The sequence below is a fragment of the Ochotona princeps genome, chromosome 1 (assembly GCF_030435755.1).
Source record: "Ochotona princeps isolate mOchPri1 chromosome 1, mOchPri1.hap1, whole genome shotgun sequence".
NCBI classification, from domain to species: Eukaryota; Metazoa; Chordata; class Mammalia; order Lagomorpha; family Ochotonidae; genus Ochotona; species Ochotona princeps.
In genome coordinates, this window is record NC_080832.1 from 2,305,802 (window position 1) to 2,332,836 (window position 27,035).

Sequence of the window (27,035 nt, forward strand, 5' to 3'; positions counted from 1 at the left end):
CGGAAGGAAAGTCACTGGGACTCTGAGATGCAGTATGAGTGGCGTAACCCACAGTGCCACCACAAAGACCTCCCTTTGTGTCTTTTTTTTTTTAAGTGTTAAGTCACAATTGCCTTGGGTTAGGTACTTTTATGGTTCATTTACATGCCATTTACGTGCCTTTTCTACCTGTGTAAAGGCATTTTGGTTAAACCTGATAGATGTTTGTAAGCTACTACAGAGCTTATGTCTACCTTTGGTTGATATTCTGTACTCTTGATAGATATTAGAAGTTCTAACTTATTTGTAAAATGTTTATTCATGGTTCTGTAACAAGAAGTTTAATTATGTAATGAAAATGTAGAAGTGCCAGGATTGAGACATGCAAATAATTATTGTGGTTAATCTGTCTACTGTTGAGCAGGTTAATGCAGCATTTCATTTTGGAAAGAAACCTTTGATGACAGCATACTTTTACCCAAATTGTGCTATTTACAAAACGCTTGGGGCCAGCGCTGTAGTGGAGTAGTTTCTGTCTGCGGTGCTGGCGTGCCATATGGGTGCCAGCTGAGTCCAGGATGCTCCAGTTCCTATTCACCTCCCTGCTTATGGTCTGGGAAACAGTGCATGATAGCTCGAGTCCTTGGGACTCTGCACCCATGTGGGATATCTGGAAGAAGCTCTTGGCTCCTGGCTTCAGGTGGTTCAGCTTTGGCCGTCGTGGCCATTTGGGGAGTGAACCGGCAGATGAAGGGGCTCTCTCTCTGTAACTGCCTTTCAAATAAAACCAAAATAAATCTTAAAAAATGCTAAGGAATTGCTTGTTTATGCCCTCACTTCTACTCCTAGGGTAGATATTAAGGATGGTGCTGTGAGTTTGTTTGGACCTAGCGATTGTAGCAAGTTTTCTAAAAGGAAAAAAGTTGTCTCCTACAAATTACGCACATAACAGTTCTCATCAGAGCAATTCATGCATCATTTGTGGTTGTCATAAATCAATAAAGTAGTCCACATCTTCCAAACTGTCACGTAACAGAGATTAGCGTGAAATGCCAGTGGTTGGGCTGACGTTGTCTCAAAGGAAGCCGTCAGTGGACTTCTCAGGCTGTGTGCAAGTTGATGGTGATTCCACTATTTGTGATCCTTGGGTGTTTAGTTTATTGGTAGAAGAACATCTGTTCCACTGGATGCCAGCAGAAGAGTCGGCCGGAGCTGTGGGCTTGAGTAGATGAGAACAGCACACGGCTGGTTTGGGGGATCCTGTGTGGCCTCTCCGAGGCTTCCTTTTCTCATCACCTTACTGCATGGAAGGGTGTTGGGGAGTTGAGAGGCCCCTGCCTTAATCTCCCCCTCGGCTGCCAGTGTCAGGTGTTGGGTGTGTGTGTGGCTACTTCCCTTTCTACATCAGTACTGGAACAACAAGCGTGCTGAGCTCATGTGTCTCTGAGAATTCCAAGGACAAATCTTTTCCTTTTGCAGCCCTGTGTTCTGTCCTGCCAGGGCAGGTCTCAGTGGTTGGAGCTGGGCTGTTGCACGTCACTCAAGTCTGAAATCTTGCCTCGGGTCCCTCTTCTGTAAACTGCACGGAGTTACCACGGTCTCCTTTCTGCAGAGTTGCGGTTTTCGGGTACGTTCAGGTCAGCGTGGAGTAGCTGTCCTTGGGTTCTCAGCTTTTGCACCAAAGCTGCAGCTCACCGAGGAGTAGGCATGCTGTTTCAGATGAGGACTAGGTCGGGTGAATTGTTTATACTGATGCTGTGTTGCAACCAAGGAGCAGCTCCGGTTAGTAGGCATGAGTCAGTAGGATGCCAGTTTACAAGTGTTAGTTTTTAATGGAAAGCGATTGCTTGTTCTTCTAGTCAGCTTTAATTAAAAGTAAAAGGTTCTAACTGAAACCAGGATACTGCAAAGCAGTTTTTAATTCCTTCAGGCTTCACGTGCAGAGTTGATGGACTGATGTATGCCTAAGTAAGAAGACAAAGTGTTTACTTGGAAATGCCAGTCAAGTGATGTGGTCTCTGGCTGTCCAGGCTCGTGGGCTATTCAGGGTGGTGCTTCTGTGGCCTGTCGCCTGTGGGCTGGTAGACCTCATTGTTGCTGGGCACACCCTTTGGGAATTCTCCTTTCCTCATTGCCTTTCCGCGTGGTGTCTAAGCAGAACAAGGGCTGTGCTGGGGAAGGCCTCTGTGCGCAGGAGTTGCCTAGGCACTGTGCCTGCGTGCGGCTGTGGCCCTAGCGGTGGGCCTGGCTCCTCCAACTCCAAGCAGCTCTGCGCCGGTTGGTTCAGCTGTGCGTCATTACAGCTTCCCACGCCATCTGCCCACTGGCACATCAGGAACCTGAAACTCTATAAAGTCATTTCTGTCTGTATAAAGATTTGAAGAATGCCAGAAAGCCCTATGATATTAGGGAGTCTGACAACGGTGCGGAAGGCCTTTTGAGGCACATAGATCTGTTGCTGTCTCAGTGTCTGGGTTTTCTTTATTATATGGCACTGTGAATTTTGGAGAACTGTGCGTTTTCTCTCTTTTAAACTATGAGACATGCGGTGTAAAACCTTAGTTATCTGTAGTTCTGGATAAGCCCATTGAATCAATGAAGTTTGCCTGAGATACTTGAAACGTTTTAAATAACACCGTTTTGGATCAAAACCTTGAAATCTTGTTGACAGATTATATATGCTACTCTGAGTTCCAAATCAAAGCTGACATGTACTGTGTATCCTTTTCTTTAAGCACTGCACCAGGCATTTCTACCTGGGTAATGTTATTACAGCTGAGTACATTCTTATTAGATAATAATACTCTGGCTTCCACTGATTACTTAAGGAAGATGCGTGCTAGCAGCTGGTGTGTGAGTGTACATGGAATTGCAAGACCCAGACATGTTGATTGCAGGGTCCTTCTCTGTACTCATTTCCTGAATTCTGGGTTCAAAATCATTATATTCCACAGCCATTTGTTGTTAGGGTGAGGTTCTCGAAAATGAAGCGATTTCGTGTCAGGCCATTTGCCATCTCACAGCGTCTGCTGGTCTAGGGCTGTGAAGCTCAGACGGAAGCCCTGCAACTCAGTGCTTTTGTGTAAGTGGCTTGAGTGCAGCTGCAAACGTGGCGTTTCTGTCCAGGTGTTGGTCTGCTGCTGAATTACACCTGCTTTGGTGGTGGCGGAGATGTGTACAGGTCCGGAGAGTGCCATCTTTACTGAGTTCCCATTTGCCTTGTAAGAGAATAGATAGGCTGACATGGTGATTGTTGAACCATCCGCTTGACAGAGTTGATTTCTGAAGGATCGCCAGTGTTGTTGGAGAGTGCACGCAGCACAGTGCATCATACTTCTAACTTGTGTTTTCTGTGAAGCCTTGGGTCTGGCTTCCGTGTGCCTTTGAGGCAGCTGTGTGGCTTTTGACGCTGTGAGAAGTCTCTGGGAGGACTTTGGGTTGGGTACTTAGGAGAGGGTGGGTGCTTGGGTCTCTTGATGTTTCCCATTTGTGGCTTGGCCAGGGCAACTTCGAGTCGCCATTGGAAGTGTTGCTTCTGCGCTAAGCGGAGCAACACTGGACCTCTGGGCTAAGCGAAGCCTGTGTGGCCTGGAAGGACCCAGAAGGGTGGCTGAGCACGTTCTACTTGTGCCACACTGGGCTCTGGAGCCCCTGGCTGCAGGCTGTCCCTTCTCCCTGAACTCCCCTCCTCCTCCACGTTGTTATAGCAGAGGACAGAACCAGGGCCTTCTAGTTTCGCTTAACCCTTCATGGTAGGAAATGCTTTTTCTTGTTCCCCTAACAAATTAGCAGTTTCCACTGTAGGATTTTAGGTGAAGTGTAAAAGACTAGAGATGTGATTGCTGTCATGAAGAAATAATTATCCCCCTTCAAAAATTTGTACATTCTAAATATTTCCTCTCTGTTCCTTCATGAAAAGTCTGTTATTTGAATGGCTATTTTCTACTCTGTAGTTACTCAGAGTCCTCCTGGGTGATTGCATCCGTGAGGTGTTTTGTGGGTGAGATCAGTGCTGTGTGTGTTTTCTTTAGATGGAGCTGGAGCAGCCAGGGCTGGGTTGGCAGGAGCTGGAAGCTTCAACCAGGTCTCCAGCGTAGGTGGCAGGGGCTCCTGTGCTTCTCCAGGTTTTGTGTTTTCCCAGGCACATTAGCAAGGAGTTGAATGTAGCTGGGGCCCTGGGGCATTATGGGATCTGGTGCTCCTATATGGGATGCTTAACGTGCTATGCCACAACCTTGGCCCCAAGGAGTAGACTTGAATTGCATTTAATTCCTGTGAGAATCTGAAGTTTTGGGAGAGAAGAAGAGAAACATATTTTAAGATATATATGTTCAAATCAAAGTAAAGTGAAAACAAAAAAGAGAAAAGGGACTTTGTCTTTTAAAATTGAAGATTTAAATTCTGGTGTTTGCTTGTATTACCTGATAATTGAATGTTTGGGTTAAGCATTCATCCTTTTATTAGAAAATAAAAGGCTTACTCAGAGTTCTGCATGAGGATGTGACCAGAAGCAGGAAGTCTTAGGATGGTTGGTGTCCACAGGGTGGGTCCAGAGGGAGAGCTTCTGCCCGTGCTGCTGTGGGAGAACAGGACTGGTCCCTGGAGGGACAGCTCTTGTGAGAAATGGTGCGAGACTGGTGGGATATGGCAGCGTGCGAAGAAGAGGAAGTTAGGGTGATCACAAGGCTTTGACCCAGCAGCTGAGTGAGTGACCGACACTGAAGGTGGTGGGGAGACTCAGCTGTGTCACAGGCTGTAATCGGAGTGAGACTGGGCAGTTGGTGACTGGCTTAGGCAGCCAGAGAGGGCCGAGTGCCTGGATGAACAGACAGTTCCAAGGTGTCACAGCAGGAAGTATGGAGAGGAACAGTTGTGGCGGAAGGAGAAAGAGGGCTTCCACGAGAAGCCTCGTGGCCAGACTTGGAGACGGGAGGAGGGGGAAAGGCTCCCGTGGGCTGCTGCTGGCCACCGTCAAAGCAGGACACCGGTCTTCTGAGATGTGGTCCTTTGCTTAAGCAAGCATGCATCACATGTAATTTTGGATTGTATTTAAAAGTTTATGACTCTGAAAAAAAATCTTACTTGAAAAACAGAGAGAGAGAGGAGAGGGTGTGAGGTGTCCCGCATGGTTTGGTTTGGACCACCCTGTGCTTGACTGGACAGCCTCCAGATTGTGGCCTTGAGGAAGATTCCTGCTTCCTGGGAAGACCTCCCAGCTTGCCCCCCAGGCCTTCCACTGATTGACGTCCCTCACATCTCGGGAGGGCTGCGTCTCACCTGCTCAGAGCTGTCCGCCTTCCGTGTGGATCACATTATACAAGGTCTCCCAAGCAGTGTCTCCCTGATGCTTAAGCGAGCCTCTGGGTTTTATGGCCGGAGTGACATGAAGTTCATCGTCCTGGTGGGATTGGAGAAGGCTTAGGAAGCTGCCAGGAGGAGCAGTGGCCGTGTGGGAAGGAGCCATGCTGGGCTGGTGTGAGGGTGTGTCCCGCGCGTCTTCTCTGTACCCTTTCCCTGGCAGTGCTGACTTCAGGGAACCTGTCGGGGGCCTCCTTTGAAGGCACAAAGGCTAGTTCAATTCCAGCAAGTTTTAACTTCCCAACATTTTGCATTAGAAACATCATAAACAATACTTTAAATACTTTAAGAAGCTTAAGGGTTTTTTAAGCTTAAGTTTTTTTTTTTAATGTGAGGATTTGCTGGAATCTGAATTCCATTTTTCAAATGAGGTCTCCGGATGGCTTGAATATGTCTTTAAAGGTGTAGTTCCCCCACCCCTACCCGCACTGGACTGAAAAAGCAGCTTAGCTTCTCACACTGACTGGATAAATCTCATGAAAGTCTTCTAAAAATGTTTCAAATAATGAGGATGAGAGATAGAGTAAGATGGGGTAAACAATTGAAGAATGAGCCGCTGGAACTTTCTTCAGACTTTATGTCCAGGGGAACATCTGCTGCTGGACGGCTTGCGGATTCTTGTACTCTTGCCCCACCGGAAGTGACGTTCTAGCTTCCTTGCCCTCCGCCTTCGGCTGGCTGCCTCTTCTCAGCGCCCAGCCCAGCCTCCTGCGCCTCTGTGTCCCCAGGGCTCTGTGCAGTACTCTGTTGCCGGCCAGTCCTCTGTGGTGTTGGGGGTGGGAAGCCAGTTGCTCACCTTGGATGCATCTCCAGAGACCATTCAGGGGCTTGTAGCAAGTGGATCCTTTTCCGTGTCTGTGACCGTCCCCACTTCCCCTCTTCAGACACTCCTGGGGTCTTGTGCGAGGTGGAGCAAGACTCTCAGAAGCAAGCAAAACTGGTTGTATTTGATGGTCTTTTCCTGTAAACATGGAGACTGGTGCAAGGCCTGTACAACGTGCTGTAGTTCAGAATACCGAATGGCCTACCACTTGTTTTTCTTACATAGATGGCAAGGATAGGTGGGAAATAAAGCCCTCAGATGGAAATGTCTTTGAAGCTCCTTTAAAAGACTCTTCATGTTAGAAGTGTAGCTGACTGTAGGCTGAGACATTGAGAGTTCAGAGTCAGATGTTCGAAGTCATGGAAGACTGGGTGTTTGGTTTTGTTTTTAAATGTCTGTCTGAAAGAGTGATAGATATCTTTCATCCATTAGTTCACTCACGAAATGCCCATAACATCTGGGGCTAGATCAGGACAAGGTCAGGAGCCAGGAACCCCATTATGGTATGTCACATGGGTGTCACAGTCGCCTGCTGGGACCCCCACCTGGGCATGCCATGCGGGTGTCGCAGACCCTAGGACTTGAGCCATCACCTGCTGCGTCCAGGGACGCTTCAGCAGAAAGCCGACTTGGAAGTGGGGGGTGACACTCAATGCCAACACTCATGCTGGATGTGGGCATGCCCAGGTTAGACTGGGTGCGTGCTGAATGTGTCCGTGCCCTGTGGCCTGGTGATGCAGGCACCCAAGCCAATGCAGAGTTCCAGCAGGTTGCTCAGGCCCTGGGTGGCTTTGCCTGCTGTCACAGATTCTGTGGCTCTCTGTGGCTCTCAGTCTGACTCAGGTAGCCTTCCGCAAACATACCCTTTGCACTCCGCTGGCTGCCTTTCTTTCTTTAAAATAAACATTTGTTTTATTTATTTGAAAGTCAGATTTACAGAGAAAGAGAGACCCACCGTCTTTGTTTCCAAGTGGTTATCTAGCTGTAGTGGCTGCTGCACTGGGGAGAGTCATTTCAATGTCCTGGAGTCCTCAGGGCAGAGGCAAGTGGGGCTTGGCCCCTTGGGGGCTGATTTTGTGGTGGGGGACTCTTGTCTCTGCTCTGTCATGGTGCTCAGGGAGGCTGGGCACTGGGACTTCAGGCCTGCGTCCTGGGAGAGGCCATGGTCCTGGGTGGACAGGGACGATTGCTCACCATTGTATCTGTCCTTCCTGTTGTATGTCACCAGGTCGACTGTTAAGACCTGGCTGATATGGCCTTGGGAAGGGTCCCTGCCCAGCGGGGCCAGGCAACAGGAAGTGGAGGAAGCAGTAGGCTTTGTTCCGCTGCAGTGTGCCGGAGCACTTGTTGCTGTCTGAGCCAGGGAGGTGGAAGGTACTCATGGCTATGAACACCCACATCTTCATTTGGTTGCTGTGAGTATCTTTAATATTAAGATATATGTTCCTGGGTTTATTCTCATGGTTTTGATGGCAGCCATAAATACAAACAGTAAGCTTCCACATATAAAACAGAAATAGCACTGATGCATTCTGCATACGTTAAGAGAAATCTGCCAATACAGTTAAAAAAGTTATCTTTTTACTAAGATCAACTGAAAATTCTGTGGTCCAAAATTTTGGTGTAAAAAATTTTTATGGAAATTGATTTTTTTACAGTATTTTGCATGCCTTTCTCTGTTGATTAGGAAGCAATTCTGCTTTCCTTTTATTTGTGTGAGAAGCTGTATTGCATTTTTCTACCCACGTTGTTGGATTCAGCACAAACTGATTGTAATAAGTTGTCTATTAACAAAATTATCCATTTGTGCCAGAAGGAAACTAGGCTTTGAAATTCGGAGCTGTGTAATCATTTGCTAGTAGAATGTTAATTCGACAACCCAGCCAAGCGCATGTGCCGTCTGCACACAACCTGCCAGTGAGTACGAAGATACTGGAGAAAAGCCCGCAAAAGATCACTCCTCCTACAAGCTGTTTGCCTAAAGTAAATGGTTTCCTAAAGGAACAACAACTCTTGAGGGAGAAAAAGAAGTTTGCAAAAGTGAGTTTACTAAATAGTTTGTTGCCTGAGAAGGCATAGCTACTTCGTGAAGTCATGTGAAGTCTGCCAGAGGTAGCCCCCAGGGACTGGACACTGTCTGTTTGCTAGCCATGGCTAGTAGACTGTTTCCCTTCTCCAAACTAGGCCTTGCTGTAACTGGAGCACTCACCTCCACAATGATTGTATGAGTTGTTTTCTGACGGTGGTATGTAGACATCCTGTTGTCACATGGATAGACACAAACAGGGAATTCAAGCACATTTTCCCCTGGAAAAAACCTTTGTGCAGCAGGAAAGGATGACAAAAGAACAAATTGAGTTGAGACACCTTACTAGAAAGTCAGTATTTCCAACCTACCAGTTGGGCGTAAAGCTGACTTAAGCTAGTCGGAGTTGGTGGAGGGCACTCTGATGGCCCAGTATCAGATGTGAATCCGTGAGAGCGGATTTTGCTCTCCTCTCCTCCGTTCTGGTGTCAGGGTGTGGATTCGTGCATTCCCATGCAATGCTGCAAACCCTACCAGAACATGAGGTCAGATCGGAGGAGCCAGAAAGCCAAAGTGGCCACCAACAGGGGAACTGGTGTGAGCTCACAGCGCAGACCCTGCCAGGCTCTGAGAGAATACAGCAGCTGAGTGCACACATGTGGGAGATTAGTGAGATCAACTGAGTGGTAACTCAGTCTGACCAGCTTTTCCTCAAGTATTTTGAGATCTCTCATTTACAAATGTTTTATGATACGGTTCCATAGGCTCTGGGGTTCCCCGTGCCCTTCCCCAAGGTCCCTTCCCCCCACCGTTGATCTCCCGTCTAGTTTTACAACGGATGTCCTTCATGAGCAGTCACAAGTGCGTTGTGTTGCTGTTGAAGTGCTTCCCAGCAATGTAGGCATGGACACTGTCAGGGAGCCCATCATCTTACTGCCAGAATGAATTCGATTATTTTACTGGGAGTCCATCTCTGGTCTGTATGCATGGAGACATCCTACATTCTGTCTTCACATCTGAACATATCTGTCCCCACTACACTTCTGTTATACATCCCCTAAAATACAGAACCAGTGAGCACAGTCAACAACAGGGTGAAAATAATAAATTTTCATCAATATGAAGTTAACAAACATGTTACAATATAAAAATGCATCACAAGGATGGTGAAAACGGGAATTGAAAACCTTGTAGGAATAGATGCCGGTGCAGGACCCTTGTGGCCTGAAGGAATTACAGTTAATAACTTGACCTTCGTTACTCGTGATATGCAGCAAAACAGTGTTAAATGGACATTCACACTCGCAGGGTTTATAATCAGTCCGTCTTTTATGGATTATCAATGAATCACAAGAACTTACTGGAGAGATGTAAATAACTAGGAAGTGCAAAAAGATTTACAACAAAAACAATTACATCTGACACTACAAAACTACAAGTTGGAACGAGAAAGATCCAGTGCATAAGGAAGATGAGCAAAACAACCCCTAGCCATAGTAGCACCAAAATTTTTGATGGAAGTTATCTTATATTAGAGCAAACATGTGGTATCTGACCTTTTGGGATTGGCTCATTTCGCTTAGCATATGGTCTCCAATTCGGCCCACCTGACTGCAAACGATTGTATTGCAGTCTTTTTAATGGCTGAGTAGTACTCCATAGATTAGATGAACCACAGTTTCTTTATCCAGTCCTCTGTCAATGGGCATCTAGGTTGTTTCCAAGCTTTTTTAATTGTTGATTGTGCCGCAGTGAATACAGGGCTGCAAGTTGCTTTCTCATGTGTCAGATCCTTTGAATAGATCCCTAGAAGCTGGGTCACTTGGTAGGTGAGTTACCAGCTATCTGAGTATGCTCCATACTGACTTCCACATTGGCTGCACCCGCCTGCATTCCCACTGGCAGCGAAGGAGGTTCCTTTTCCCCCGCATCCTCACCAGCAGGTGGTGTTGGTAGTTTTCTCCATGTGGGCCATCCTCACTGGAGTTCAGCGGAGCTTCAGGGTTGTTTTATTTGAATTTCCCTTATTGCTAGGGAGTTTGAGCAATTTTTCATATGTCTGTTAGCCATTTGGATTTGTTCCTTTGGAAAGTTCTGCTTTCATCGCCCATTTCTTAACTGGTTTGTTTCTTTTGTTGTTATGGTTATGCTGGAGTTCTCTGTATATTTTGGATATTAGCCCCTTGTCTCCTGTGTAGTGTGCAGAGTTTCTTCCACTCTGTTGGTTGCTGTTTTACTTTGTAGATGTTCCCTTTGCTGTGCAGAAGCTTCTTAGTTTGGTGTAGTCCCATTTGTTCACTTTGGTCTAGACTTCCTTTGCTTTGGATGATTTTTCTAGGAAGTCTTTTGCCTGCACCTACATATTGTGGAGTATTTCCTGAGGTTGATGGTTTCTGGGTGTAGGTTTAGGTCCTTTATCCATTCAGATTGATCTTTGTGTGTGGTGAAAGGTAGGGATCTTGTTAGTTCTGCAGGCTGCTATGCAATTGTCCCAACAGCATTTATTGAAAAGAGATATCTCTCATTTTCAAAAGGAACTCAGATTCACAATTGTAATGCTTTAGCACTAAAAACTCTTCTTTTAGAACAAAGAAAAACCAGGCACCCTATTGTGTTCATCCTATGTGCACAGTCTTTGCTTCTTGCTTCTGTTGTTCACACGTGCACAAAGAAACCTAGACACCAGTTTGGTATTAGAAATGCCTAACGAAGTTTGTTGGGACAATCCGAATAAAACATGTTTTAAGAAAAGTAGATTTGAAATGATAGATTTCTCATAATTGTTGGGATTTAATCAGTGACCTTGTCAGATTTTAATATTCTGAAAATAGTGTCTAGATGTTTGTCTTACACGTGTGTGTGTCTCTGGGGGAGCCTTGTTGGGTTGTGGGGTAGGAGGTTGTGGGGAAGGAACAGAGCTAGTCCGGAGTCCTGGGTTCGCAGACCTTCTGGGCCACCAGAGTCTTGTTTGGTGTTTGACCTCTCAGAGGGGTAGTTCAGCACGTATGGCTTTCTGTGTTGCTCATGACCGCTGGTCAGCGTATGGCGCCTTGCATGGTGATGGTGGATGCCCATAAGGGCTGTGTAAATGGAGCAGGAGAGTTAGTGTGTGGCACAGGCAGCCAGCTGCACTTGTCTGCCATCATCCCTGGTGGCGGGGTAATTTTCAGATGGAAGTTGTTATGCTTGCTGTGTAATGGGCTGAGAAAGGGCTGGTTTTGAATGAGTTCTGATAACCCATGCAGTTCAAGGTCTCTGTTAACAGTTAAGGGTGCGTGAGACTCTCCTGCACATGAAGCAGAATTTCTTAAATAACCTTGTATTCATATTTGTTAACAGTCCGCTCTGTTCCTTGTGATGCTGGCAGGTTTGGCCACACTCAGCCAGCTCAGATGTGTGGCATTGGTTTGGGGAAAGAGAATCCTGTGGCTGCTGGTCATTAGTGTTTGCTCTTTGTGCAGTCAACTTTCTCAGGCCCTTCTGGTGACAGGCTGGCTCCCCACTGTGTTAGCAGGCAGGGACTCAGCCTGGCACCCGCACACGCTCCCATCATGCAGGCTTGCAGCATGGGGGACTCTGGGAGAAGTGGCTCTAGCTTCCCTGTGGCCATGAAGCAGTGCTGGGTGGGTTTTCAGTCACTGAGAGGTGTCTTTGTCTGAGTTGTAATGAGAGAAGGTGCCACATGGGGACATTTGTGAATTCATGTTTCAGACAATTTGGTATAGGTTCAAGTGACAGGTTCATGGACAAGAGATGACTTCTGCTGTTCTCGTGTGGTTGTGCTCAAGTTAGTATGAGTTGGCCTTGTGGCGCTTGTAGTTTGAAAGGGTTCTTTGAGAACAAACCTCGTGGAGTTTTTATTCCGTGGAAATAAAGTCTGTTTAAGGAGTGAGCCAAGGGTTGGGAACAGCATTGGGGTCGGCTCTGATGCTGATTCAGGCCCTCAGTGGCTTCCGCTGGGAGACTTTTAAATTGGAAGTTAAAGTATGGGGTGGACATGGTGGTGGCAGGGGCTCACCCCATAATTCCATATTGGAGGACCTGGGCTTAAGTCCTGCCTCTGGTTCTGATCCACATTTCTGCTTTGTCTTCTCTGGGAACCAGCTCGAAGTCTTTGGGTCTGACACCCCCATGAGACACCCAGCTTGAGTTCTCCACATTGGACCAAACTGTTGGGAACACCTGACGAGTCCGACAGCTGTTTTCTCCTTTTCGCTCCTTCTGTCTCCTCCCCAGCCCCCAATCACTTTGCTTCTCAAATGAATCAAGTTAAATAAACATAGCAAAATGAAGTCAAAATCAAAACTGGAGGCAGGGTTTCTTACCTGTAAGAGGAGAAAGCTGAGGCGGGGTGATTTGCACGCCGTTCGGCCACTTGCTGAAACATCACGTAGGAAGCTGTGGAAAGGGACGCTTTCCTGCTAAGGTCTTCACGCTCCTCTGCCATGACCTTGGCTGTGAATTCATGACCATGCTGTGGCAAATAGAGGTGGAACTTGCTGTGCAGGAGTTTTCAGGACCTTGTGTAGAGAAAGGGAATGTATTGTAGTGGCTGATGCAGAGGGGGCATTCCCTACAAGCTTGGAATTTTCTTATAAAGAAAAATACTGCAGGTTTCTCTTTGTGCCAGCAAAAACCAATGTGGATTTGGAAGTGGTTTGTGGCGTAGGGCAGGTGTTGGGTAGGAGGGCATTGTGTCATCACACGTTTCCATGAGGAGCTTCCCTCTGGGCTGTGTGAAGACAGCTGAGGACCAGGGAGTTGACTGGGACTGTGTGATGTGGACAGTGATGGGGTGCAGTTAGGATTCCATGTACTTCAGACCCGGATCGTGGACTTTAGCAGCTGAATTTGAGATGGTGTAAGCCTGTCTACATTTTTTTTCTGTAAGTTTCATTCATTTTTATTGGAAAGGCAGGTTGACAGAGAGGAGAGACAGAGGAAAGATCTTTCGTCACCTGGTTCACTCCCCAAATGGCGTAAACAGCTGAAACTGAGCCGATGCAAAGAGAGGAACCAGGAGCCTTTTCCGGGTCTCCCACAAAGTGCAGGGTCCCAGGTTTCCAGGCCGTCCTCTACTGCTTTCCTGGGATAGAAGCAGGGATCTGGATGGGAAGTGGAACAGCCAGGACGTGAACTGGTGCCCATGTGGGATCCCACTGTTTGAGGATTAGCCAATTGAGTCATCATACAGGCCCTTATGTTTTATGCTACAAAGATAAATGTAGAGCTGTGTTTCTGTAGTGTAGTGGTTATCGCGTTCGCCTCACAAAGATAAGTGTATGCTGGCTTTCATACCCAGGAAATGGACTATTCTGAAAAATATTTTGTTAGAAAATGTCACCTAACTCAATTGGAGACACATTTTTTTTTTTTTTACAAACATAAACTTCTTCACCCTCAATCTGCCCAGATTTAGTCTTTGAAACCATTAACTATCTAAGTAGCTACACTTAGGTCTTTGCTGTCTAAATTGAAGACAGACATGAGGTGGTTATTACACAGAGGTCACACCTGTTCTTCCTGGAGTGTGTACATCTGCTCCTTCAGGTCCTGCAGTCAGTGGCTTTCAAAAAGTAAAGTGTGGTATTTCTCCGCCAAAACATCAAAAAATATGTGTTTTGTTATTTTCAAGTTATAAAATGAGGTGACAGATAAAGCAGGAGCATCATTAGACAAGGTAACATCAGGATGGAAGTCTCCTTTCTTCCTGGTGATTGATGGCGGAGTGACCCTGTTTTGTTTCATGTGTTGCTCTCCCTTGCTGCCTCCTGCTCACATCAAGGCCCTCGCACCTTGACCCTCTGCAGCCTGGGTACCGGCCACACTGCAGCCAGCCGGCCTCAGATGCTTTCCCCACACCTGCCCTGAGCCGCCTCCTGTGGACATCTGTGTGCGGTTTTATTTTTGCCTAAGCCTTTCTCCTCCTTGCAGCACCTGGTAGACAATTAACCTACTTTTAAGACGTCTTCAGAGATGCCAGGTTTTTGTTTGTGTTTCTGCCGAGTACCATGCTTCTCAAGGGCCTGACCATGCTCGAGAGATGGCGTGTGTTATTTCAAAGTGGCTGCCTTTTACAACCAGGAACCTTTCTCCACTGCCCTGTCCCTGATAAGGTCTTGGGGGCCATTCCCCGTATTTCATCTGGGATTCACGAGTGAGAAGACGTAGAGAGGAAGCCATGGGATTTCTGCTGACATAGATAGAGAGCAAATCATAAATCCGTGGTGTTTTGGTGCTGAGATCCTCTTGGACAGCCTGACAGCTTCAGTCCTTACTGACCCGCTTATGAGTCTGTCTTTGTTCTTGTAACTGTGGGTAGCTTTTTTTAAGGATGTGATTTTTTTTAAGACTTATTTATTTTTATTGGAAGGCAGTTATACAGAGAGGAGGAGAGACAGAGAGGAAGATCTTCCATCTGATGGTTCACTCCCCAAGTGGCTGCAATGGCTGGACCTGAGCCAATCCGAAGCCAGGAGCCAGGAGCTTCTTCCAGGTCTCCCACGTGGGTGCAGGGTCCCAAGACCCTTGGCTGTCCTCGACTGCTTTCCCAGACCACAAGCAGGGAGCTGGATGGGAAGTGGGGCTGTGAGAATTAGAACTGGCGCCCAAATGGGATCCCGGCACATTCAAGGTGAGGACTTTAACCACTACACTATCGCGCCGGGCCCGAAATTAGTTTTTTTTTTTTAATTTAATATTTTTAATTCATTAATTACATTGTATTATGTGACACAGTTTCATAGGTACTTGGATTCTCCCCACCCCTTCTCAAACCCTCCCACCATGGTGGATTCCTCCACCTTGTTGCATAACCACAGTTCAAGTTCAGTTGAGATTCCCCCATTGCAAGCATATACCAAACATACAGTCCAGCATCTTATTGTCCAGTCAAGTTCAACGGCTTCTTAGGTATACCCTCTCTGGTCTGAAGACATAGCCAGCAGAGTATCATCCCGATCAATTAAAAGCTCCAACATACCATCAGCAAAAATTTACATCATTATGGAATTAATTGACATAGTAATGAGTAACCAATATGTTAAAAGTAAATGCGATTTCTTAACCACCTTCTGAGACCACCTCACTGACATTTCAATTTTAGTTTATACACAACATATAACATACATAACATAACATGTTATACATAACAAAGGATGTGCTTTGTTCTAGGGTTTGTGCAAGGTGCTTTATTTATGTTCTCTCTTCTGCTGGTAATGGAAATAATTTATTGAGTCATGTTGTGTGACTTGGGGACCCATGACGCAAATGATGGATGCTTTCCATGACTTGCTTGGCTGTGTCACTCCACGAAAATCCATGGGAACCTGCTGCTTGCCTAGCTCTATGCTGGGACTGAGGAGCAACAGATGAGTCAGAAAAAGTCCCTGTAAAATAAGCCTCTTCCAGGGAGAAGGAAGCTTAATACAGTAGGTTCAGTGATGTGTCGATGAAGATCAGGCCAGCATTGTGGACCCAAGCCAAGGTTTATAGGAAAAATCTGCCCCTTTTGTCGGTCCTGGAGAATGGTCTTAGGGTCTCTTGCCTGGCTTGCATGCTTTCTTCCTTCTGTTTTCTGATCTTAGAATGGGAAAAACTTCGGTTTTGTGAGTTATATGATATACATAGATGCCTTCCTCAAATACCATTAGCAGGGAAGCTGTGGACACTCAGCAATATACAGTAAGTGCTGTGTTTTAGTAGACCACAGAGGAAGGAGGAAGGGTCCAAGAGTATGAGAACAGGAAAGCTTTAAGGAGGTGACTGCGTTTGCCTTGAATCCTTCCGCAGAAGTACCCTGACATGCTGTCTAGGAAAGGGAAGTACATACCAGGATGAAGGAAATAGCATGGAATTGTGACACATTTGAGAAACTAGCACAAGATTGTTGTCAGAACAATGTGCAGTACTGCAGTTACACTAGTGGGAGGTGCCCTGGCTGGGCACCCTGGGCTGTCTCAGCTGACCCACACAGGACCATGCGCAGAAGCAAGGACAGAGGTTGGAGGAGAGGAAGGAAAGCAGCTGTGAGGTTCCTGGGGAGGGAGAGAAGTGACTGGAAGGAGGAGACAGAAATCAGCGGGTAAGGAGTGAAGATTGGTGGGCGGAGTAGTCCTGTGTAGTTTCCGGAGTGAGGGCAAAGCGGGGCAGGGCTCAGAAGAACGCACAAGTGACTGGGAAGACGTTTGCAGTTAAGACTGAAGGTGCAAATAAAGGGTTTTTTGTGTGTTTGTTTTTTCCCTCTGAACGTTTCTGTGTGTTGATCATTTACTTAGAAAGCTCAGTATAGGGTGGGGCACTTGGTGGGGCAGGTAAGATGCTCCCGTGTCCTAGCAGAGTGCCTGGATTTGCAGCCTGGCTCTGCTCCCAGTTCTGTATTTCTGTTGAGGCCCACCAGGGAGACAGCCTCCATAACTCTGGTCACACATGTTGGGGCTCCGCGGTGAGATCCTGGCTCCTGGCTTCAGGCTGGCCCCACCCCTGCTGGTGTGGGCATTTGGGAAGTGAACCAATAGGTGGGAGATGTCTGTCTCATCATAAGAACAATTTCCAGCAGGAAACATTTTACTGCCCATGTGTGACCTTCTAGCTTTTGTCATTTATCTAAGTATAGATGATTTAAAATCACATACATGTGATGGTTTCCTTGAAAAGTACCGTTTTCTAGCTTGATTTCATCCATGCGCAGTCTTCTCTCCACTTGAATGTTTAGCACCAGATCCGCTTCACCCATTAGTGTAAAAGGGTGTCTCATTCCATTTAGAGTGTTTTAGATGATTTCTTTAAACTTCTAATAGCCAAGTACATTCTTACGTATCTGTCTGTGTACCTTTGACAGCACAAATATCTGTTGGAAGAAACCCTCCTGTGCATGCGTTTTTTAAGGTAGTTCATGGTCTTGTCAGCTAGTTGGTTGGAGCATTCAGGAAAAGCATCTGAGCTGGAGTGAAGGATTTGCAAGGTGTGTGATTGAAGCAGGACTGGGACTCGAAAGGCACCGGTTCACTTTAGGACATGTTCACCGCAGCTCTGCAGCTTGCCAGATACAGTCCTGTCATCGGGATAGAACGGTTTCTCAGTGCTTTACTGCACAACTGGGAGCAGAGTTAGGGGACATCACTGGTAACTGTACTGTTAAAATGACTGTGAAGGTTACAAGACAACCAGCCCGAAAGAGCCGGGCAGGAGTCTGATTGTTGTTTGGTGGTGGAGGACGATGTAGTGGCTCCAGTTCTTTTGTTTGCTAGCGACACTCGGTGCAGGTGTCTGTCAGGAGTGTTGCCTTTGTCATGCTCCTGGAAGGCATCGCCCGATGAGAGGGACTTGGACAAGTGGAATCGCTGCCGGAAGATGATATGGTTCGATGGCCAGCCACATGGTTTCACTACCTGCTTCAGCCAATTGAGAGGTAGTGTTCCATAATCTTCTCAAGACACCTTTTTTTACAAAAAATCTTTTCCTTAGTGCATACATGTTTACGTTGTAGCCAATTCTTTGCAATTCTTAAACAAACAAACAAACAAACAAACAACAAAACAACAAAACCCAACCTCTTCAGAGAGCACACCAAGCCTTGGATTGGCCTTGTTTCTCAACTTTCCAGCCTTGCTTCTGTGTCCAGGTGTGGGTGTGCCAGCAGCTGCAGTGCAGCCACGATGTGCTGTGCTGTGCTGCCTGGCGCCCCTTTGCCAGTGCCCTTCAGCTGAGTGCCCTGGAAGGGATTGGTGGCGCATTGGGAACCTTAAAGACCAAATGTTCTCTGGAAGATTCCCTGGGTTCCTGATGATTCTGTGATGATTTTCTGTTTCTTGCAAATGCATTTCAGCTACAGTGTGGGGTGTTGGAAGTGTCCTTGTGGCATCTCTGGCTTCCTGTTTCAGCTACTTCCGGCTTGTGGGTTACTGCTGCCTCGACCATTGTGCCACAGAAGCATACTGCTAAACTACCGTAAGCAGCGGCATGTTCTTAGGGGGTCGTATGGGCTCTAATACGCCTGTCCGTCTTTACTTGGCTTCCTCGACGTGGCTCTGCCGTGACTTAATACTGCGTGTCCTGGATGTTCAACCATAGAGATGCTGCAGATAGTATATTTTTGTGTGACTATTTTGTTCTTTTAAAATTGGAATTAGGCTTTTTCCCCCTTTGTGTATTCTTTTTCTTAAATTTAACCTAATTTTGTATTCATTTTGGGAGGAAAACAAATTCTGTTGTTTTAATAACATAAGGAAAACATAACATGAGCTAGGTTAGAGTCAGGAAGATGCTCAGCCTCGGGACAGGCTGTAGGGACACTGGATTTTTGTGAGGTCTGGATTGTACTTCATATGGGAGGAGCATCAAAGGCACCCCACGTGGGTAAAGTTCACAAACGTGATCATGTGATCATCACCAGGATCATTCCCAGGCTGTTCCGAGCGCTGGACCTCTACCATCCACATGTTGGGACATCTGTCTGATGGCCTTCACTGAAGTATTGTTCCTGCTCGGTTTCTACACAGACTGAAAGTGCCTGTTTGGAAGGGCACTCTAGTGGTGCGTTTATGTCTGTGGAGCTCTTCCATTAAAACTGAAATCCCCCTGGAGAGAGACAGAAACACTTGGGCTGCAGAGGCAAACAGGTTTATTCGCTGGGCTGACTCCCATGGGCTGATTGCTCCATCACAGAGTGTGCTGTCGAGAAAGGAGTGAGAGAAAGATTGACAGAGACTGGGATGGGCCAGAGAGGGGTGAGAAGCCGGAAGAGAGGAGACAGGGAGCTGGTGCTGGGTGCAGGCAGATGGTCTCACTCTCTGCTGTTGGCTAGCCTGCCTGCCAGCCAGCGCGAGCCACTGGGTGATGTGTGACATGGCTCTCTCATCCCCATCATTGCCTGCGGAGAATGCAGGCCAGCAGTGGTGAAAGATGAATGGACCAGGAATAAAAAGGCTACATGAACACACAGATGATGAGATGGGATGTCAACTGCTTCTGCCTGCTGTATCTTGATCTTCCTGTCTTTAAAAATGCTGATTATGAATGGGAGCTTCTGTTCCTTTTGCTTCCTGTCCCGTAGCATATGGGTATCATGATACATCCAGTATAGAGCTGGGTTGGATGCTGCAGTGTGGCTAAGGCTCTTTGGCTCTGGGCCTGCTCTCATTTAGAGACTTGGAGGAGAGGCAGTATAATGACTAGTTATCCTGAGCCAAAGAGGAGGGCGTGGGAGACCCCACTGGTTATTCTGTGCACCTCAGACCATGAGAGTTTATCTGCCTGGGTAAGATGCACACGCATTCAGAGGGACTAGGAGATTCTCTGTTGGCAAGTTCTGAATAAAAACATGTTGGTGGGAGAGGATGGAGCATCACAAGGAAACGTTGAAATAACGATCTTGGCCAAATGAATTGCAGGGTCAGGGCAGTGAGAGACTGGAGTCTATTGGTTCTTGTATGGGTTAGCTTCTTCCCCTGTTCCCTCATGGGGCTGGTGTAAGGTTATATGTCATGGAAGCTACTGTGTAGTCCATGACACACAATTAATAAATGTTAGCAATTATATCTAACGTAGGGTTTTTTGTAGAGCAGAATCTTAGCATTGCCACGTTTGCCTGACTAAAGGGCGACAATGCTAAAATCACTCTCAAACGTTTGTGCACTAGGTTTGGCCAGTAGTGCTTTCAGAATCAGGTATGTTTAGACAGTGAATTCTAATTGTGAGGCTGGAGCATAGCGAACAGAGTGGGAGTAACATCTGACTGATTTTTGGTTGTAGTTTTTACAGTCATGTTAGAATATTCTGGGGCCTTGGAGGCACTGCACATGGTGTGGTAGGAACTCACTTGATTAGTCTAAGACCATATGTAGAGGCTGCATCAAGAAAGTGGGGAGGTTTGGTGAGGAGCTGTATGCCATATGTTGGCTGGGCAAAGATGGGTGGGATGGAGCAAGGCAGGGGATGCCGGGAGGTCCTGACAGGACACACCGCAGAGAGGGTGAGGGGATATGGTGACTGCTGGGCAGTCCTGCAGATGCAGAGCGCATGAGGCTAGGTGCTGTGTGTGCGTGTGTGTTAGCTTGTGTTATCTTTTCATCTGTCTCCTCTATACTAACACATGCATGCACACACATGCACACACACAGACAAGACTCAAAAGGCAGCCCATTTTCTCATCACACCGAGTTTTAAACACCTGATTCTTAAACCTCACTTCACAGAGAACTCATTCATTGCTTCCTTTGCTGACATTAGCTCTTTAGCCTGCTCTTGCCTGCCATCCTCCATCTCCACGCAGCAGGTGGTACCTTGGAAAGGCTCTTGGCTGTCTTGGCCACGTGCCCTAGCCTGCCGCACGGACATCCAGCGCATCTGTGGCTCACAGAACTGTGATAAGCGAAGGTGAGCGATTGCAAGAAGTCAGCTTCTCATCAGGGAGCAGGCGTTGGTCCGACAGACAAAGCCTTTGGGTTGAAATCCACCGTGACAGGTGGCAAGGTGAAGATTCAAGAGTGGCACTGTGCTGTCAGCAGTGCTAAAGGGAATGGGTTTGAACTGGGCCTTCAGCGGTTGGAGTCTGTTGGAGCTCAGTTGTGGATCCTTGGCCCGAGAGAGGTGGCAGTGGAAGACTCCAGCAGTGTGTCACCTTGCTCTCTGAGTTGAGAGTAATCTAAGGATTGGTGCAAACCCAGTCTGTACAGCTGGTGCCGGCCCAGGAGTCAGGCAGCTGGAGAGACCAGCAAGGCTTGCTCACGAGTTCTGTACTGTTGGCCAGGAAAGCATGCCCCACCCCTGCCTGTGAGCCGGCAGTTAACGGTTAACTGTGGAATGGCCAGATTATATGGTGAGGAGGGCATTGGTGTAGCAAATGTTTGCTAAACTCTTACTGTGTAATGGCTATTCTGCTGAGCCTGTGTGAAAACCCTGGGGTTCTTGAAGGAGGTTTGCTGTTGTTTTTAAAATGATACCAGAATATAACTGAGGCACATCTATTATAATTAATATGAATGGGTTAAGTGATGGAAGTAGTAGCTTCAAGGGCTCCTGTGACTTCATTACTCTGGGAGGTTCACATGGAGGTTGATGGGGGAAATCAAAACCCAAAGTGTAATGAGAATTATCAGAAAGATGTAGAATTGGAGAAGAAAAAAAAGCATCTGTGAGCGGGGAAGAGTTGTCCCTGCTGCGAGGGAGTGAGTTGACCTTGTCCAGGACTGTGTGTGGAGACTGGCTTGTTGGCTGTTGTAAGGAAGCTTTCACTCTCACAGGTGGCTTCTGTTTCTTCATAGGCTTTTGTTTTCTGCACTGCTGCACGCGTGGACACTCTGAAGTGAAGGAGCTGGCATGTAGTTCACTCTGACTGTTCCCTTGAAAAGTCATCCATAGTCCTCCAGTGGTGTGCCAGTTCCAAGACTGAGAATGAATTATAAGGATGCTTCAGAAAGTTCATGGAAAAAAATAGAATGAAAAAATGCATTTATTCTGGTGTTAAATGTTTCTGAGATCCATGCTCTTCATGTGTGAGATGCCTGAGCACGTGAGAGGCTAGCCTGGACGTCTGAGGGTAGGGCTGCTTAATGGCCTCTGTGGAAAGTGGACCCCTCGAGGGGGAGTGTTCAGGAGAGGATGGGAGGACGGGAGTGGCTTCCAGGGTGAAGTGGCGCAAAGGGAGCTGTGGGTATGCCAGCATCCACACCCGCCCACACATCCAGTGGCAGCAAAAGCAGGCTTCTTACTCTCCATTCTCGTGTAGGTTGTTTCAAGTTTTTCTGATTTATTTGAAAATTGATAAGAGTGATAGATTCTTTTGTCTTTGAAAAGTGATTGTGACTCTTCCCACAGGAGGAACTATTATTGATTAAACAGTCATGTGCCACACGGTCAGTTTGTGAACAAATCTACATGTTTTATGTTGTTCCTCCTGATAATCCATTTGTGATTGGTACAATTCTTTGTCATTTTATAGATGTGAACTCTAGGAAAGAGAGGTTAGTTGCCTAAAGTCACACAATAGGACCGATGTTTGGCCCCTGAGTATAAAAGAGACCACACACATGCACACACACACACACACACACACACACACATACACACACAGACACACACTTTTAACTTTTCATGTACCATTGCCTTAGTTTGGAAACTTAGTCTTGCTAAAAATGTTGTCCCTGTTTGAAAAGAAATTTTGGCATTTAATTACCAGTGCCTCACGTGAAGATCTCTTTGATATTTATGGTACTTTGGCACTTCCTCCAAGATTTGGAAATGAGGAGAACGGCAATTGAACATAAGCAGTGAAGTTTGCTTTCGAATATTGCAGCAACAAATCCTATCATTGTCACATGCAATTAAGTAATTGATAAAAGGTGTATAGGTTATTTTAAGATATAACAAGGTAACTCATAGGTTTTTTTTTTCTTTTCGCAGACAAAAATAGAAATGGGGAAAGATCTGAAGTTAGGGTGGTTTGGTGGCCTGGCCTATGACGTGGAGTGGCAGAAGGCTGGGGATTGCAGTGTCCCTGTTGTCTGTGTAGTTCTTGTACTTGACTCTCACCTGTGGGTGACACAGAGCGGGCCTCCGTCACTTCCTCTTGTGTTTCATAGCACTGGCTTTACTGGCTATTTTTTTTTTCTGTTAGCTTCTGTTTACATTCCATTACATTGAAATGGGACTTGAGGGCCTAGAGAGGACACAGCCAGAACTGTAAGTAAACCCAGTACAATTGAAGTTTTCTCTTATCTACCTTAACTTGAGATTGCTAAGATCTTGTCCACGGCTCTTGAGCTATCTGGAAAAGTGTTAACGAAACACATAATGTAGCCATTCTGTTTCTAAAATGGATTTGCTTGTATTTTGAAAGATGTGTGTAGGTCTCAAGTGCTTTATTTGGCCTTGAAGGAGCTTTTCCTCTTCTTACTTGATCATCTTTAGTATTTTACAGAAGCCATTTTAATGCTTACTGATCAACTCAAAACAGATTATTTCTGAGTTAGCATGTGGGGTGTTGGGAGATCATGGCCCCAGACAAGAGCCACAGCTGCCTGGCTGTGTGAGGACATGCAGAGGGCACCGCCTGTGTGCTGGTCTGCGCTGTGCTCTTGGTTTGAGAGCTCAGGTTTCTCAGAACTGTGGAGGATGTATTTCTGTTGTTACGGTGTCCCAGACAGACCAAGGGCAATGTGTGAGTTGGACATGTTCAGGAATTTTCCTGCAGCTGAGTCTCTCGAGTCTGTCGTGCAGCCAGGGACTTGGAGCCATTTTTCTAAGTGCTGTTGCACATCTTGAGTGGAGAAGTACTTGAGTTTGCATTTTGTGAGAGACTGCTGTAGAGTCAAGCAGTTAGCCAAGGCCACCTGTAGGACAGGGATGCTGCAGAGTCGGCCCCTGAAGGAGCCGTCTATATGTGACTGGACCTCAGCTTTAGAGGTCCAAAGAATCTGAGTTTTAGAATCAGATGGACTTGGCTGGGGCTCCAGTGTTGCCAGTCTAGACACTTGCCTTTGAGGAAGTCATCCGATTTCTCAGTGTTTCAGTCTCTTAGCTGTGGATGGCAGCTAGTATGAACCCTGTGATCTAGCTCTTGTTTGCCCTGCACGGCACATCTGGCATTCCTGCAAGTACAGTTCTCTGTCCAGTGAGGCAGGGGAGTGTGTGGTCCTGGGACTTGGCACAGATGCCCACTGCGTTACAGAATGTCGTTCTATTTGCTCTCTAGGTTCAGAAGATGTCTGCACTGTAAGGTGGATCAAGGCACCTTCTTGAGGAGTAGTTTGTGGAATGATCCTTTGAGGCTAGAACTGTGTTTCTCAGCACCCTCTCAGTGGTTTTAGCATTCATTGATGACCTTCAACCAGTTAGATATTACTTTGGACCTTACAAGATGGTGGATTTGGGGAGAACTTCCAGTCCATTGGCATGTTGAGCTTGAATTCTGGAAGAAAGGGCTAGCTTCTTCTAGAGCCTTTCTGTGTGACTTTGGATTTCATCTCTACAGGTTGTACACTCCTCTTCTCAATATCATTATTATTACCATATTTACAACTTTCCATTTATATTTATATTCTTTTTCCTTTTTAAAAGATTTATCATGTTATTTTTTGGAAGATGATTTGATAATGGTTAAAATAAAGTCGAGTCAGGTAGTTTTAAAAAGAATGACACAGAGCAAAGCAGAGAGAAAGATGCGTAAGGATCTGGGCTGGTCGCGGGGTCTCTGAGTGCTGCCTGACCCTGAAGGCCACTGTCGGCAGTGTCCTCAGAAGAGACCTTGCTGAGGCGTTTAGCTTCGTTGAACCTCTGTCCAACCTCTGTTGTTTGCAAGCTGGGAGCTTAAAAGGCCAAACATAATTGTTCCTCTTTCCTGGAATACATGTGAAATTATACCTTGTATTTTTTTTTCCTAACAGTTCTTTCTGAAGGGCCCAATCCCTTATGTTTTCTGTGGCATCGGGAAAGTAGGAGGTTTGACGTCTGAATCTTTTCTAACTATGCTGTGAGGTGCTTTGCAAAAACAAACCCTCTCTCCAGCCTTCGCTCTGGGTGTAGTCCTCTTGAAAGTTTGTGAAGAGGTGTCTTCCTCACGGCTGGCCCTGAGTCACTGCAGGCGGCTCTGTAATGCTGCTGAGCGGCAGGTTTCTTCGCAGTCTTAGTTGAGGCATTGTACAATGGTTCCATGTTCTCCAAGTCCTTCTGGTGCTAATAAAATGAAACAGTGAATTACAAGACAAAGGGAAAATCCTCTGTCTTCTTAGGGAATAAATACTGTAAGTCTTTTGTAACCTAATAATTTATCCGAATTTAATATTGGAGAGCCTGCATACTTGATTCGTTTTGTTTTCCTTGAATTGCTCCTAAGGATGGAAATGCAACTGTTAAATGTAAATGTGAGAGCTGGGTTTTGGTTTGCAGTTTTCTCCTGCCATTGATCTTATTCCCTTTTATCCACATACAGTTTGTAAAAGTTTGTGTTCTTCCCCTCATTCGTCCCACTTTTCTTTCCTCCTCCTATTTTGCATGTGCTGACTTACTGATTCATGTTTGCCGAGTGCCTATTTTGTTTCCAGCTCGGGCAACACAGAGAACCCACGGACAACATCTCCTGTCCTCAGTTCACGTTCCCTGCTCTCGGTCCTGCCCCCACTGTGGAATGGGCCTCACTACAGTGCTGACTTTCCACCTTGCAGACCCTGGCTAGGCAAGCGGCATGTGCAAGGGGCAGAGGTGCTGCTGCTGCCTCTCGCGTGGCCGCGATGCTCCACGCTCAGGTCCAAGAGTCTGTCTTGACTGGCTCGGCAGTTTTGTCCAGAGTAGACACTGCAGACGTGCTGTGGACAGTAGGGATGGTTTTCTAGGTGGGGTTTCAAATCAGGATTGGTATTTCAGTTGTTGTTGACCAGCCAACCTTCTTGTCAAAAGTCACTCAGTGCATCGAGAGCCACATGCTGTGCTGGCTTCCCGACTTCTCCAGCAAGCCACAGCTCTGTGGTGTGCTGCAGGATGTTATGACTGCAGCTGACATCTGCATTGTCATTTTCCCTTCTGGATGTCGTCAGATTTCCCTCTTTTAGGCCTTTTTTGTTCAGAATATCAGTTGGCTTCCGAGATGTGGCTGTTGGCCAAACTAGGTCAGTGCCTGGAGGAAATGGTGGCACAGGAGGGGAAGTCCTGGAAAGTTCTGGAATCTGTGCATTTGGAGGTGGAGGAGGGAAGGCAGCTTGTCTTTGTGTGTGTGAATAGGGACTTGATTTTAGAGACTCATGTTACGTACGCAGTGGCTTAATGGAAGCATAGACTGTCTCCGTCTTTCTTCTCCACCTTGCCTAACTCCTGGTCTGTGCTTTGCTACTAAGAGCCTGTGGGAATCTCCGAGGGCCGCTCTTACACACTTTCCAGGCTTCTGTCTGTTCTCTCCTGCCTCTGGAGCTCTGGGGGGGCGGGCTGGACCTGGAGGGGCTCCGGAGTAGGATCCCTCCTTGCCTCTTGCAGCTCCTGGTGGCTCTAGGCCTCCCTCAGCTTGTAGCACTGCTTCCAGGTTCACAGTCCTGCTTCAGGACCCATTTTACTTCAAGTCAAGTGACCGGAGGTGCTAACGACATCTATACAATGCTTCCACAGCAACTCTTTAATGAGTGTTTGACTAACTGCTGAAATTCACACATAAATCTAACTACCAGAGTTTGTACCTTGTCAGTCTGGCACTAACACACTGCTTGTTAAGTTATACTTAGTCTCCAGATAATAAAGAAAGCAATAAAGATTTCATATAAAAGGATGTAACTGTCCTAAGCCTTTCCCCACAAGAGGATGGATGCAAAAGTTATTGATATCCTGTAACTTAAAAGCTAAGTTAGCTAAGTAAAGTTTCATTAATACATTACATGTTGGCTGATGGGGAAGAAAACAAAGGCTTTTGCTTAAAATTTCACATACCCATATTTATCAAAAAATAAATAGGTGTTAGAGACACAGTCCCCATTCTCACAGCTGACTCCATGAGCACAACTGGTCTTTGTAACCACCTGCTTCTACTGCCCATCCTTACTCCTTTTGTTCTGGAGCACCTCAGCTGGTCACAGTCCTTGGCCGGTACAGGAGCCAACACTTGAAGGGCCGGGTCATTCCCAGTCCTGCCAGCCTTGGGCTATTTTCTTTCACTTGAGTCACATGGCATGGAAATGCTCAGAGGCCTTGAGGGATTGTTGGCATAGTTGAAGTGCTCTTGCTTTCCTGCATTGTGCAGTGGACAAGCCACAAAAGGAACAGGTGGTCGGACAGCATATGGGTCAGACCAAGAGTATGAATGAAGCCTTTGTTCACTTCCTGGGCAGCGCAAGCCACAGACACCAAATGGTGCTGGCTGCTTAGCAGGTCGTC

The 27,035-nt window shown here is 46.6% G+C and overlaps 1 protein-coding gene across 3 annotated transcripts in view; it reads left to right on the plus strand.

Annotated features, from left to right (window-relative positions):
- Nucleotides 1-27,035, plus strand: part of PDE10A (phosphodiesterase 10A) — a 244,064-nt gene that overhangs the window by 27,491 nt on the left and 189,538 nt on the right. The window contains exon 1 of one of the 3 annotated variants that reach the window (XM_058679547.1): nucleotides 20,876-21,003. The exons of 1 other annotated variant lie outside the window; for it this stretch is intronic. In XM_058679547.1, coding sequence (XP_058535530.1) covers nucleotides 20,988-21,003 — 16 coding nt within the window. In that variant the 5' untranslated portion in view covers nucleotides 20,876-20,987. One more of the 3 variants, XM_058679001.1, reaches the window with a different exon arrangement.